The 16,195-nt window shown below is 43.3% G+C and overlaps 1 protein-coding gene across 6 annotated transcripts in view; it reads left to right on the top strand.

Moving 5' to 3' along the window:
- Window positions 1–16,195, top strand: part of TERF1 (telomeric repeat binding factor 1) — a 965,901-nt gene that overhangs the window by 220,068 nt on the left and 729,638 nt on the right. For all 6 annotated transcript variants that reach the window (XM_044067234.1, XM_044067236.1, XM_044067233.1 and 3 more), the window contains exon 3: window positions 6,333–6,466. In XM_044067234.1, the coding sequence (XP_043923169.1) occupies window positions 6,333–6,466 (134 nt within the window). The remainder of the gene's footprint in view (window positions 1–6,332; window positions 6,467–16,195) is intronic.

Here is a 16,195-nt window from a genome sequence, read left to right as displayed (position 1 = left end):
GTTTTGGCACATTGGGGTTTTTTTTTTTTTTTCCCAACCCAGGGATGCAGAAGACTCTGGAAGCCCAATTGAATTGTCAACCATGTAGCTGATCATTAATGTGTATATGCACTTGCAGTCCAATGCAGCTGATGGTATGCCTTATGAAGCCAGCACTGGCTTTGCCGTACACCACCGTGTCTGGATGCAGTTATGCAAATTTGTGGACTGCTTTGTCCTCTGTCAATCGAGCTTCTGAAATTTCCACCTTGTTTATGCGAAAGGTCAAAGAAATGTTAACTAGTAGTGAACAGAATGGAAAGATGCTGTCTGCCAGTGGAGTGCACTTGACCATCCCTCAGCAGCCTTTCTCCAGGAAGCAGAGGAGGAACAAGCGCCTCTCTTTTGGGCAAGTCGCAGCAGTCTTCAAGATGCTCCTGGTGAAGGGACCCGTCATGGCAGGGGGACAACCAGAATGGACATTACCTCTGCAGATTACCTGTGGTGCGAGGCAATCTGCAGAATGAAGCATTCAGTGGAGCTTTTTCTGGCAGTCCTTTTCATTATACTTGAAAGGGTGCTTGGCTGCCCTACTCTGGAAGAAGTCATTGGTCACTTGGCTCTATCTCTCCAAAAACTGAGGAGGCCATCACCTCAGATGCATGGGTTTTGATGGCCATATCCAGAGGTTATAAAATTCCATTTTTATTTTTTCAGATGTAAGCAGGAAGGTCTGAAGACATTTTACCCAGTAAGAGAAAAGATAACGGAAACTGAGTCAGTTGCTGACATATCAAGCTAGCCAAGAGGTCCCACCAGACCAAAGAGAGGGTCTATTCCAGGTTCGTTTTGATGCGAAAAAAGAGCAAGTACTTGAGACTATTTTTAGATCTGAGCAGGCTGACTCATGTCAAGGAAACTAAATTCTGGGTGGTCATCTACTTTTGAGGAAGGATGACTGAATTTACTGCATAGATCTAAAGGATGGCTGGCATCTTATCAAGATTGCAAGACACTCCAGGAAGTTTCTGCACTTTTGTATGGACCTTATTGCTACCACTTCCACATGCTGCCCTTTGGTCTCACCACAACCCCGCCGATGTTCACCAAGTGCATGGACAGTGGTGGCAGCCTGGCTAAGGCTGCTGGGCTTCCAGGTTTTTCAGTACCTGGATGATTGACCATCTCCATGACAGCATCATTGGTCAAAGTTCGGGACTCCTTACTCCATTTGTGCCTGTCCTTTGGCATCCTAGCGAGCTAAGAAAATTCTACGTTACAGTTCAGTTTTTGGAGTGCATAGGTTGCCATTTGTATACTGTGTCTCAGACAGCAAAACTTCCAATTCACAGATTAAAACACTCTCTTTGAGTGGAGGTTTGTCACCTGCTTCAGTCTCATAAATATCTGGCCTCCTTGATCTTGTGGCTCGTCATACCCACGGCAACATCAGTTTTCCTGGTGCCTTTGGTGAGGTACCATATTAGGGTACTGCAGTGGACTTTGCAGCTCACAAGTCAAATGTAATGTATCCCATGAATTTTCCTTTTGTCCATTACAAACAGATGTTGGGCTCGGATTAGTCACTTCTCATCACCACCTGGTGGCCCTTCATTTTTTTTTTCCAATCTCCTGCCCCAGTAACTTTGGATGCCTCCCTTTTGGTGTGGTGGTGGGATTTCAAGGGGAAGACTGTTCAAGAACACTATTTACAGTAGAGGCCAATCTTTACATCAGTGTCTTGAAAATGAGAGCAGTTCTCTAGGTTCATAGGTTGGTACTAGGTTATCGGCCATAGGGTCTACAAGCCTAGCCATAACAATTCCCTGACTATTTCTTCCCACAGTATTTACTTCCCTGGACCCCTGTCTAGCAGGGCGACTGACATGATCCCCGGGTTGAATTTACTTTCTCCTGTCCAATGTCAAGGTTCCTTTTGAAGAGGTCCAAAGAGGCGCTTGACATGTATGGGCAGTCTGTTCCAGAGTCTGGGGAGTCTCTGGGTCAGGAACCTATCCCTCCAGCATGTTTATTGTGATGACAAGGTTTAGATCCGTGGAGCGTGTGGCTCTGAGGGATTGGGATTTCTTTACGTGTAGCATGTCCAACAGCTCTGGGTTTGACACAGCCTTTTATTTTAAGCAGAGAGAGCCTCGGAGCAGACGATATGCGACAAAGTATAGCTGGAGTTTAAGGCGCTCAGCATAGGGCATCTGCTTTAGGCCTGTGATTCTTTTAATGAGTTATTTCTGCGGCCTTTCCAGTTGTTGCAGATGTCTTGAGAGGTACATACCAAATGGGGCATTGTATTCTATAATGGGTCTAATGAGGGATGAGTACAGTGGGGCAATGACCTCCTTTTTTCTGTATGAAAAGCCCTTGGTGATGAGGTGTGCCACATAGGATTTCCTGACTGTTGTGGCGATGTGGTTGTCTAAGGTGAGACCACTGTCCACCTGTGTCCCCAAGTCTCATCACACTTTCGGTGTTTAGTGTACTGCCACCTATGTGGTAATTCACGGGTACATGTTGTTTCCCAAAGGGGATAACTATACATTTCTTGGCATTGAGCTTGAGCCCATGGCTCTGGCACCAGTCATCTGTTTCTGTAAGGCCCTTTAAATCCCCAAATGATGTTGATACTTTTTAAATAATGGCTCCCAGTTTGCAGTCATCTGTGAACTTTGTTAGCCAGAGTCCCTTAGTGTTGGCCTGTACTTCGGAGAAGTAGATGCCAAACAAGAGAGGTCCCAGGCCTGAACCCTGAGGTACTCCACTTGTCTGGGGCTAGATTTGGAGTCGGTTACTTTTACAGTGTGGGTTCTGTCAGTAAGCCAGTTGGCAACCCATCGGGTGACGTAGGGATTAATGCCCAACTTAGTAAGTCTATCTGATTCCAGAGTGGGGGATGATGTCAAAGGCCTTGGCGCAGTCCAGATAGGCTGCGTGGGACTGTCTTACCCTCATCCACAGGATTGCAGGCCTTCCAGGACTTCTTCCCCAAGGGTGTGATCTCAGCCGAGATGGACAATATTTAGGTATTGTGGTACCTGAACAAGCAGGGGAACTCAGCTTATGCTCTTTGTTGAGAAGCCATGAGGATGTAACAGTGAGTTATCTCATCTAAGCTGCTTCAGATTCCATTGCACATCCTGGAGAAGACTAGCATCTCCGTGCACAGTTTAAGCAGGGATATCTCCTTTCTCACAAGTGGTCCATGAATCCAGAAGTAGCAGCTCCCGTTTTCAGTTCTGAGGCACCCCTTGCTGTGATGTTTAGCCACATGGAGCAGCACAAAGTGCATCAGCTTTTACTCCCCGATTTCCCTTGGGTGATGGGCACCAAGGGACAGTCTTGCATATGCTTAGCCCCTGGGGCTCCTTAGTGCTAATTCGTGTACTCGCGTCATCCATCCATAAAGCTCCTTCAGAAAGCCGTCCATTGCAGAATGATTATGATTCTTATTCCCATGTACTGGCCCCAACAGGTCTGGTTCTCCTTTCTGTGGCCTCTTTTGGCACCCACCCTGCGTGCTTAATCCCATTCTGGTGTTGATCCATTACAGTTGCCAGGCTCAGATCGGATGATGGTCAGAGTTGCATTTTGTTGTTGCTGGGTGGCCCTTCGTTCTTTCTGTGACACCAATTATTGATATTTTATTCTCTCTCCATAAATATTCTGTATGAAAAATGTATACTAGCAAATGGAAACGCTTTGTGCTGTGGGCTTCTGCTAAGCGGTATAGATCCTTTCTCTGCTCCTCTGAAGGGTATTTTTGATTTCCTAGCTAATATATTCCAATTGGGTTTGAGCTGTTCTACCATTAAGGTTTAAGTTGCTGCTATTTCTAATTTTCTAATTTCCAAACTTGATGGCGATAATTCTCCCATAGGGGCTCTTGGATTTCTGAGGTCTTTTTTTTGTAGGGGTGCTTTCTTATTTCCTCCAGTGCAAGATCCCATTCCTCCATGGGATTTGTCTTTCCTGCTGCAAGTTTTAGCAGCTATTCCTTTTTAGTCTTCACCTTCCATACCTTTGAAGTTATCTTGGAAAAACCTCTTTCTTGTGGTTGTTAAATTGGTGATGCGAGTCTGAGCTGCATGCTCTGTCCTATATTCCACCTTATTAGATTTTTCATAAGGACAGGGTTACCTTTAGGATAGAGTCCTCCTTTTTGCCAAAAGCAGTGTCTGAATCTACCTTTAACCAGTTTATTCACTTACACATATTTTTTTTCTAGGCTTCAGTAATAAGGGGGAATATTTGTTGCAATAAACCAAGGCCTTTAGAAGAAGCTGAACAGCTTTTTGTCTTGGTCTCCAAGACCGGGCTGGGCATTCCTGTTTTGAAACCAACCTTATTCATATGGCTATCAAATTGCATTTCTTTTGTATATAATTTGAAGGGGAAAGTCCATGTCTGTAAAACCTAAAGGTCATTCTGCCAGGGTGGTGGTGACTTCCACTACTTTTTTCTCCAGAGCTTCTGTTGTTTGTGCAGCTGCTGTTTGGGTTAGTTCTCATACTTTTGTGCCACATTACAAGTTGATGATCAGTCAAGATCCAGGGCTTCCTTTGTTCCATCATTGTGTGAAATGTTCTCTCCTAATGCCTTCCTGGGGTGATACATGGCTGGGTACTCTGTCGCACACACTGAAGTTGGACGGCAAACATAACATAAGATACAAAAATGATGTACTTGCCATAACAATAGATGCATGCTGTCTGTCTGCTTTAACCATTCCTCTCTCCTAGTCCCCTCCTTGCGGGATTTATATCCTAGGTGAGTGAGCGACCTGGGCTGCTGGGATCCTCCTTCTGTATCCGGCCATGTGCTCCTAGCATGTCTGCCCTTCAAGTTTTAGAATTATGTGAGGAGTGCACTCTATCTGAAGAAAATGGGGGAAGCAAGGCATTATGGGTAGAGGAGGCTGAGCTCTGGAGATGAAAGTCTGTGAAGAAGACTGGCATTGTATCCAAGATGGATTCAATAATGCACAGAAGAGGAAGGAAGCAACTAACACAGATCTATATTGTTATGGTAAGCACAGCTTTTATATACTATTTTTATATAGGCATAAGTAGTCCTATCACAGTGACAGGCATGTTGTATTGTGCACTTTTTCAGCAGGAGTAGTATATAATCTATCATGTCCGAAGTAAGTCTTGTAATATTCCTTGAAATGGAATCTGTGTGTACTTAGACTTATGACTGCAACTCTCTACTCCATGAGAGTCGTATGCTCGGTGAGGTGCATTACACAAAGATAGCTGGTGGTGCCCGATATAAGGACGAGTACACAATGCTAAGTGCATTCAGCAAATAGAGTTATGAGACATTCTAAGAAAGTTGCCAGGACCTTTCACAATGTAGAACTGTGGAGATGCTTTGATAGGTGTACCAGTAACTTCTTGTCTGCTTGAAAAATAAATATACTTGTAAAACACATCTGTATCATATCAGTGCTATTTTCTCATGAAAACAGAACGAAAAAGAAATGTCCTGTTCTTGTAAGTGGTGTCTATCATTTTAAATGTTATACCAACTTTGCAATGTTGCTTGTTCTGACAGACCTGCACGTTGAGACTTTGCTGTCATTAAGTTCTGCAAAGCTGTGCACTGTTGGTGTGTAAAGGAAATCACCCAAGTGTGTTGTCCTCCGCATTTTATAAGGTTATATTCAAACAATACAGAGATATCGATGGATTTAATAAAATTCAAATTCAGGCCAGAATGGTTATCTGAAATTGATAGACTACAAATCTGATAACTGCAGTTGTGTTTTCAGCTCATTATCTGTTGTCTTCAGAGCAACATATGTAAAATCATATACTGTCATTGTGATTTCAGGATTAAAACAGTTTCTGTGTAATTTATACATGTGCGCAGACACACACATATATATATATATATATATATATATATATATATATGTGAGGGTTTTCTTAACTATAATAAAAAAAGTATGTGAGAATAAAAAGGCAAAATAAGCTATGAGATTGAGAAGCCAAGCAGTCCACAGCATTGGAAAGCTATGGTATAGGCTAGCAGTGACAGAAACCACACTGCAGCAATTTCCAAGTAAGAAAGACTATTTATAATAGAGCCTTTGTCACATTTTTGAAAATCAAGCAAATGTTAAATGCCTGCATGCCTTAAGTGATTTATATAGGAGAAAAACAAAAACAGACAATAGTCCAATCCCTCTGGAAAAGGGTCATTTAACAAGCAGGGTAAGTTACCAGCTGTTTGTGGTAGCGTTTAACTTTTAGACCTGAAGATGAAAATCCTCTAAAATGGAGTAGTACCCTGATCAGTTTACATACCCCCTCCCCTTTTTTATTGCTTTTCAGATTGCCAGTTTGAGACTGATAAGAAGATAACACCACTGGAATCTGCACTGTTGGTCTGGTCCTTGTTGGAAAAGGAGCAGAATGTGAAGAATGAAGCTCTCTTTGAGGAGATAAAGCTGCTGCTTCAAGTACAGGTTGGTCTCCAGAACTGTTAGAGATACTGAACAGTACTCAAATGTAAGGATACTTGAAACCTTGTAGCAGTTATGTTTTAAAATCTTGTCATCTGTCTCGAGCTTGAGTTGCTACCTTCTTTGTTAAACAGATTACTATTTCCTGCATTCAGGTTAAAAATTGTCCAGGGATGCAGACTCCATCCTTCCAGCAATAAAATATGTTATCAGCCCTTCCATCAAGTAATGTTTTTAAACTTGTATCTTATTTTGTAGACCTCTTAATGGTTATGGACATTCGCTTGGTATTAAAGACCCTGTGTTTCTAGAGTATAGCCACACAGTCTACTTGTGCTGTGCTGACAAGATCATGAGGCCGAAACATGCATGTCCACAGCTAATGGGTTTGGCTTTATTTGGTCTAAATGTTTTCATAAAGATGTAAAAAGTCATGGACATTCAGAAGTCATATAGCTGAAACTATTGATGTCCTTGAGAGGTCAGTCTCTATTTTAGCAGGTTTAAGGTATCACATAGTGAAAACTCTAGCTTGGCTAGGTTTTTCTTGTAGTTACTAATTTGGTTTTGTTTGTATGACCTTTAGACTCTTGATTTAACCTTACACATGCAGGCATGTGATTCTGTAACACTGTCACAGATTGAACTGCACAGAGAGAATTTTGTCAAAACTCACCCTATTGTCATACAAGTTATTTTTACATTCTTAGGTTACAGATGTTTCAACGTTAGATTCAGCCTTACTAAGTACATATTTGCTCAGTCTGAAAAGGAAGCTAAATGTGTTTAACGTTCATTTTCTCATTGTAACTATTTGGAAGCTGGGAATTCTGCCAGTATGTTCATTTCTCTGCAAAGGTAAGAGCACAGTGCATAGAAAAGATTTTTGTTTTTTGTTTTTTTTTGGGTGGGGGGGGGTCTGGTATTAAAATGTATTTAATCTCATGATGCCATATGCAGTCTTGTCACGAATATTATAGCTTTAATCAAGCATGCTTGTTCTGTGACATTCTTGATGTCAGTAGTGATCACTAGGTCTTTAGCACATGACACACCCACCAAGGGGGTCCGGTTAGGTTTAGGCCCAAAATATGACACTTGTAACTAAGTTAAGACCAAAATTACTAGTCCATGCACTACTTTCCTTCAAGTAAACGTTTAGTGCGTCTCACTATTTTTTGTGAGGTATTAATATAACACCTACATATTTACCTGTATGGTATATACAGTGGATATAAAAAGTGTACACCCCCGTTAATATGCCAGGTTTTTGTGATATAAGAAATGAGACCACAATAAATCATTTCAAAACTTTTCCCACCTTTAATGTCACCTATAACCTGTACAATTCAGTTGAAAAACAAATCTGTTAGGGGTAAAAATGTGTAAAAAATAAATAAATAAATAAACGTACAATAAGCTGGTTGCATAAGTGTGCACACCCTTAAACTAATACTTTATTGAAGCACCTTTTGATTTAATTACAGCATTCAGCCTTCTTGGGTAGGAGTCCCATCAGCATGTCACATATTGACTTGGCAGTATTTGCCCACTCTTCCTTGCAAAACCCCTCCAAATCTGTCTGATTGCGAGGGCATCTCTTGTATAACAGCCCTCTTCAGGTCACCCCACAGATTTTCTATTGGATTTAGGTCTGGGCTCTGGCTGGGCCATTCCAAAACTTTAATTTTCTTCTGGTGAAACCATTCTTTTGCTGATTTAGATGTATGCTTGAGGGTCATTGTCATGTTGAAAGGTGAAATTCATCTTCATCTTCAGCTTTCTAGCAGATGCCTGAAGGTTTTGGGCCAAAAGTGACTGGTATTTGGAACTGTTCATAATTCCCCTTCATCTTGACTATAGAGCCTCAGTTCCAGCTGAAGAAAAGCAACCCCAAAGCATGATACTGCCACCACAATGCTTCATTGTGGACATGGTGTTTTTTGGCGATGTGAAGTGTTGATATTCTTCATGTTTCACTGTTGCAGTCATCACCTGTGGGTTATCCCTGCTGTGGTAGCTCTTGGTTGGCCCGTATACCAGAGTCAGTGTTTTTCTGCATCTGCTGCTGTTGCCTGTAGACTGATGTCAGGTCGTCAGATCTATAAAGCAAGGCAACTGATGCCATTACATCTGTCTTTCTTGCCATGGAGCCCATAACAGAAGCAGTTAGCAAGTGTGCTGGTCTCACTACCAGAGTTCAGATCACAGCTGAAAACGTCTAAAGCTAAGTACCCCATTGGGGACCTCTCTTTCTTGCACTAACCGATGTCCAAAAAAGTTAATTGTATCACCTTTGGAAAGCAAATCCCACACCAAGAATTCCATTCTTACTGCGTTACTTGTTTAGGCCCAGACCACAACGTAGCCAGCTGTCTGTTCTCTGCCCTCTTTAACACGAGAACTATTTTTTTGTTGATAGCCATTTTCGTCCTCAGTCTCTTCATATGGCATTGGTTAGCCAACCATCAGCAGAACCTCCAAAACAGCGTAAGGATAAGGATAGAGACAGACCTCACAAAACCAAGCCTTCCGACGACTCTTCCACTAAGCAGGTCATCAGTACTCCAGAATTCAGTGAGGTGCTTTCGCAGCCCCTGATACCCGATGCGATTTCCATGCAGGGCTCTACCGAGACCCTTTTGGAGTCCAGTATACCACAGAAATCTTAGTCTTCATAGACTTTGCTGTCTCTGCCTCTGTTCAGTCCGGAGCTGCTAGGCAGGTACTGGCGTCCATGGATGTCTATTGCACTACCGATTCCAGTCAGAAGCCGACAGCTTCACACCCGACTACCACCAATCTCAGACCAATGTCTTCTGTTAGGCCTAGAAGCCAGGCCACCCCTAGGAAATCTTCCTCTAGCCACCATCTTCCTCCAGGCCCAGATGCTTAAGATGGTTGAAGATCTTATTTCCCTTATCAGGGGCAGTCAGGCCTAAAGACTTAATTCTCCAGAATTATTGACAGAGCAGGATTCTGAGGAATCAGATTATTCAGACTTGGAAGGAGGATCAGCAACTTCTTACTGCTTATGAGGATTCAGATGCAGAGGAATCCATCCCTTCTGCCTACCCACCAGAAGATATTTCCTTTGGGGAATCCCTCCATACTCTCAGGGAGCATTTTCAGTGGGAATCTCAGGACTTCCCTCAGACCTTCCTCAACACAGATCTCCTGCCATTCCCCCTTGTTTTAGATGTAGTGGATGATGTTTTCCTTGAATCCAGTTTAGCCCCGGATGCCCTTCCTCCTGCTCCCAGTAAGCCTGACTGGTATTACAGGGTACCAGACACCCACTAATTCCTGTACAGAAATCCTGCTGCAGACCCGGAGGTCATTACACAGGGCACCAAAGGAGCCAGGGCGAGTTCAGCAAAGAACCCTACTCCTTCCAATAAAGTGGCCAGAACTCTGGATAGATGGGGAAAAAAGGTATACACCTCTGCAGCGTTGGCCATCAGAGCTAAACAGCCCATTTTGGAACTGTTAATGCAAAAGATTTCTACTTTTCCTGACTGTGCCAATTCTAAGGAGGTAGCAGATTTATTGCACTCCTCTTGTCAAGTGGCTAGGCACTCTACACTGTGGATATGATGCACTAGAAGCCTCTAGCACGGCAGCAGTGTTTGGATCGGTCATTCAGAGACATGCATGGTAGAAGGAACAACCTCTACCTGATTGTCAAGTCTAAGTTAATTGATGCACCTTTGGACAAAGACCGCTTGTTTGGGGAAAAAGCAAAAGAGGTCCTTAAGAAAATGGAAGACAAAGCAAAATCTATGCAAACAGTAAAATATTTCTTTCAAGTTCAAAGTCCTAGATTCAGCAGGAACTTTTCCCTCTAACTACTGGTCCTTTCCTACCCCTAGCAGACTGGGGCAAGCTAAGCCCCGCAGGGACAGGCCACCCAGGTCCCTACAGCAGGGACAACAGAGAACTAAACAGTGGACCACATCCGCCTCTAAGGCAGGGACTTCTAAGCCGCCCCTTTATGGCAAAAACTCTGACTCTTTCCTCCTTTCACCCAAAAGCTCGGAGGAAGGCTGTCCCTCTGCAAAGAAAATTGGCCGTCTGTAACCAAGGACCAGTGGGTCTTAAAGATAATTTTTCAGGGATACAAATTCAATTTCTGCAAACTCACAATCCCCAAAGGGTATCCAGACTTTCCTCCAAATCAGTGAGCAGAGGGATTAAAACAAGTCCAAACCCTCATATCCCAGGGAGCAGTAGAACCTATTCCCACAGATCAGCTAGGCAAAGGCTTCTATTCCAGGCTACTCCTTGTTCCCAGAAAGGAGGGCACTTGATGCCCCCATCCTGGGTCTATCCATTCTGAACACCTCCTTGGTGGTCCCCAAATTCAAGATGCTAATAGCAGCTGCTGCCTATGCTGATAGAAAATGCCTGTTTAGTGACCCTGGACCTAAAAGATGCTTACCTCCCATATCTCCATAAGGGAGTCCTGCAGGAAATACCTACGTTTCAGAGCAGGCTCATAGCACTTTCAATTCTCTGCTCTTTCCTTTGGCTTACCTACTGCTCCCAGGGTTTTCACCAAATACCTGGTCCCGGCCGTAGTGTTCTGCAGACAGAAAAACATTCAAATGTATCCCTATCTGGACGACAGCCTCATCCAAGCAGAGAGCAAAGAAAAGCTCCTGCAGGACTTGGTCTTTGTCAAAACCCTTCTCACTTCCTTGGGTTCACCATTAACGAGAGGAAATCAAAGCAGATTCTCTCCAGGAGTATCATCTGTCTGGGAGCTCTGCTTAACACAGCATCCCAAATGGCCTTCCTAACTCTAGAGAAGCAGAAATGTATCTCTCTACTTTACTCAGCTGGCGCCCCAAAGTCAACTCACAGCAAAGAAGTTATTGCAAGCCTTGTGATACATAGTTTCTTGCATCCTTCTGGCAGACTGCACATGAGGAAACTTCAGTGGTACCTAAGGAACCTTTGGTGCCAGCATTCTCAACCTCTGGAGACCTCCCACCCTCTGATCCCATGTATAAGGGCAGAGTTGCTCTGGTGGGCAGAGGCATGTGCCAAGGACCAGGGTCTCCCCTTCATCCACCACCCAATAGACCAGACCCTCACCACCAATGCTTCAGAAGTCACATGGGGCGCACACCTATGGGGCAGGTGCACCCAGAGCCTTTGGGATGCCCAACACATTCCCTTGCACACCAACCAGAAGGAAATGCTTGCAGTACAGAAGGCTCTAACATCCTTCCAGCTTCCTCTCAGGCCAGGGGTTCTCCTTTTCCAAACAGAAAACACCACATAATGTGATAAATCAACAAACCGGGAGGGACTCTATCTTACCCCATGTGCAGGCTAGCCATGAACCTCTGACTGACTACCTCATCCATGGGGATTACACCTGATAGCCCAATACCTCCCAGGAATCAACACCCTGGCAGACCACTTAAGCAGACAAATTGTGGACCCCCGCAAATGGTAGCTCCACAGAAAAATATTCCACAGAGTCACTCAAGTGTGGGGAAACCCAGAGGTAGACCTATTTGCTTCACACCTCAACCATCAGCTAAAGAAATTTTGCACCAGGAAATTTCACCACCTAGCATGGAAGGGGTTGGGTGCCTTTACCTTCCCTTGAAACTCCCTCTTTGTGTATGCCTTCCTCACTCTTCCTCTTGTTCCCAAGGTACTCCTCAAGATAAGGGAGGAGGGGCCCAAGGCCATCCTCATTGCTCCAGATTGACCCGGGCAACATTGGTACCTCCTGCTGCGCAACTTCACATCTCATCTGCCGTGGCAGCTTCCACAGATCCCAAACATCTTGACTCCAGCAAGGAAGGAAATGCTGCACCCAGACTTGCAGACTCTCAAGCTGTCAGCATGGCTGATACTCCCAAAGTAAGGGAAGGGCCCTTGCTAAGCAAACAGGCTGTGGACATTCTCACAGAGGCCAGAAGATCTTATGCAGGAAAATGGAAAATATTCTGCTCCTGGTGCCAGACCAGAGGGGCTAGTTCATCCCTACCCTGCTCTCCCCCTCATCCTGTAAATATCTAGTGGAGTTGCTGAATAGTGGTCTCTCCTTTTCTTCGTTTAAGATTCATGCTTCAGTCATTTCTGCTCAGTTTAACACAGACCAGCCTTTGTTCTCTCCACCCTTAGAAGCCCCTCTTAAGAATTGCTTAATCAAACATTAGGCCTCCCACACCAGCCTGGGACCTTAAATTTTGTTCTGGAAAAACTGACCCTACACCCCTTTGAATCTGCTGCCTCAGCAGAACTGAAATTCCTCTCTTGAAAGACTGTTTTTTTGCTGGCCATCACTTCTGCTAGCAGGCACTGATGGCCATTGAGCTCTTCATCATTTTCCATGCAGACAGGTTGTCCCTTAAGACTAAACCCCTCCTTATGTCCAAGGTGATACCAAATGTGACTCTCAACCAGGCCATTCATCTGCCTACCTTATACCCCAACCCTCAAAACAAGGGGGAAGGAATTCTGCACTCCCTGGGCATGCACAGACCGCTCAGATTCTACCTGGACCGTACTAAACCCTTCAGAAAAACAAACCAACTTCTTGTCAGTTTTGCCTTTAGGGGCAGAGGGGAAGCCCATCTCTAAGCAGACTATATCTGTAAATGGATCTCACACTGTATCCATTTCTGCTACAGATTTCATGGGAAACTCTCCCCAAGTCTGTTCGCACCCATTCCACTTGGGCAGCCTCCACTTCCACAGCATTCCTCAGAGGAGTCCCCACCAGGGACATCTTGGAAGCTGCCACCTGGACCTCTGTCCATACCTTCACAAAGCATCATCATCATCCTGTTTTTTTTTCTCTAAGGCTAGGGAAGGGTTTGCATCTGCAGTACTGCAGGGCCTCCTTACCTCTGCCTAGATCTCTTCAACTTTGGAAATCTTCCCACAGGTGATGACTGCAACAGTGAAACATGAACATAGTACAGTTGTGTACACTTAACATAAATGTAGATGTTTGAGTGTATTCACTGTTGCAGTCATGGTTTCCCTCCCTCCTTTTATCATCTTTCTTTTGGGAGACATCAGCTTCTTGGGGTGGTTGTCAGTCTTCTGTGTCTTATTTCCTGAGGCTTCTGTGTGGTTAGGGCAAGAAAAACTGATGTAATGGCGTCAGCTAACTTTGTTTATAGCACTGACGACCTCACATCAGTCTACAAGAGACAACAGCTGATGCAGAAAAACATTGGCTCTGCTGTTTGGGCCGGCCGAGGGCTACCACAGCAGGGATAACCCACAGGTGATGACTGCAACAGTGAATACACTCGAACATCTACATTTATGGTAAGTGTACACAACTGTACTTTTTTTGCACCAAGCGTACCTTTTGGAATTGTGGCCAAAATGTTCGTTGGTCTCAGACCATAACACATTTTTCCACATGCTTTTGGGAGACTCGATGTATTGTTTAGCAAATTTTAGCTGGGCCTGGATGTTTTTCTCTGTAAGAAAAAGCTTCCGTCTTGCAACCCTACCCCATAGTCCAGACATATGGAGAATATGGGAGATCATCACATGTAGTACACAACCAGTACTTTCCAGAAATTCCTGCAGCTCCTTTAGTGTTGCTCTAGGTCTCTTGGCAGCCTCGCTGACCAGTTTTTCTCTGGTCTTTTCATCAGTTTTGGAGGGGCGTCCAGTTCTTTGCAATGTCACTGTTGTCTCCTATTTTCTCCACTTTTTGATTACCCGTCTTCACTGTGTTCCATGGCATGTCCAGTGTTGTGGACATCTTTTTGTACCCCTCTGAGTGATACCTTTCAACAATGAGATCCCTTTGATGCTTTGTAAGCTCTCTGCAAACAATGACTTTTGCTGTAGCAGGCAACTGAGTAATTGTCAGGAAATTCCTACTAGGACAGCTGAACTTTATTTGGGGTTAATCAGAGTCTCTGTAATTGAGGGCAGGTGTGTACCCAAGAAGACTGAGTGGTGTAATTAAATCAAAGGGTGCTTCAACAAAGTAGTAGCTTAAGGGTGTACACATTTATGCAACCAGCTTATTGTACGTTTTTTATTTTTTTATATTTTTCCCTAACAGATTTCTTTGTTTTTCAGTTGAATTGTGCAGGTTATAAGTCACATTAAAGGTGGGAAAAAATTATTTGAAATGATTGATTGTGGCCTCATTTTTTATATCACACAAACCTGGCATTTTAACAGGGGTGTGTACACTTTTTATATCCACTGTATCTGTGTTTGTGCATGCATGTATGTGTGTTTATTTATTTATAGATATATATATATATATATATATATATATATATATATATATATATATATATATATATTTATATATATATATATATATATATTTTTATATATATATATATATATATATATATATATACAGATCTTATCTGTTATCCTCTCTTCTAGCCTGCATTTAAATTTGAACCTGTGTTCTGAGACTGTCTTACAAGACTAACTGCAAATATACAGAGCTGAGTATATTTTTCTTTATTATTGAGTTTAATTGTTGCTTAGATATCTTTTGTCTCACTGTTCTGAGAGACTGATCTGCAAATATACAGAGCGGAGTTATTTTTTTGGCTTAATAGTTGTACTATATTAGTGGTTGCTCAGATCTCTGCTGAAACTGTCTTCCCCACCCCCCTCTCCTTGTTTTTGGTTTGTATTTAAATTTGGTGGCTTTTGCAGTGCCCACCCCACTGTAGATTTGATCTAGGACACTCCCCCAGTCCAATCTCTTTACCGCATTCTACCTAATAAACCCTTTCTGCACTTGCTTTTAGTCCTTTTTAATTTAATTGCATTTTTCAAACTGTGTGTGATCTAATATTGCTACATACTCAAGCGTGCTAGCTTGCACTGCATGTGAATTGTTTTTACTACTGTTTTTGCCACTTTTCTGTAAAAAAAAAAAAAAAAAAAAACTTTAAGCCTGTTTCCTACCTTTCCTGTAACTACTGTTCCAGATGCAGATTTGCTGTATCCAGGACTGTTTGTAGGCTTCCGAGCCCCCCAAGCTTTTCTGTGTCGGAGGGAAGCCTTCTAGCTTATCAGTGGGAGTGGTAAGCATTAGGTAACCTGTCTACCACATATAAGGAGTGGTTCTGGTCCAGAATTTGTAGTTATTGGCCATTTGGGCAATCTTCCATCTCTCTCAACTTTCTGATTTGAAAGCCTGCATTTGCACTTGTTTCTGTCCTGTAACTCGTCTAGTGCAGATACAGATTCTTAGTGTTAGCATTTAAATTTGCTTATTCATGCTCACCACTTGTTCAGAACTTGTAAGCACTAAATAAGCTACTAATTACTATAGCACTCAATCTTCCTCATTACCTAGAGGAAAACAGTTTTTGTACTTACTTTTCTCACTGGCGTTAAGAAAAACAGTTATTGTACTCTCTTTCCTCACTTATCTAGAGGAAAATAGTTTTTGTTCAGGCATGTCCAAGGGTCAGCTCCCAGTGTTCTGCCCTATCTGATGAATCTGGGCATCTTGAGGCAATGTAGAAATTGCCTCATGTACACAGACAACCCTCTCCTCCTACCACCCAACACTGCAACCTGTGAGAGATGCACTTATCTAGCCAAACTGGAGGTAAAGCTCTCCCCAACCAAGACTGAACCTGACAGTCATGAGGAGAAGGTAAATCTTTGCACCACACCACACTCCTCACATAGTCTCACTACGTCTACACCACCAAAATCCAGACATAGAAACTCAAAAACTTTCGCGGAGGC

Source organism: Protopterus annectens, chromosome 3.part1 (assembly GCF_019279795.1).
Source record: "Protopterus annectens isolate FY-2018-M chromosome 3.part1, PAN1.0, whole genome shotgun sequence".
In the NCBI taxonomy this organism is placed as follows: domain Eukaryota; kingdom Metazoa; phylum Chordata; order Ceratodontiformes; family Protopteridae; genus Protopterus; species Protopterus annectens.
The sequence above is the reverse complement of the archived record's forward strand: the minus strand, read 5'-3'. Positions and strand labels throughout refer to the sequence as shown.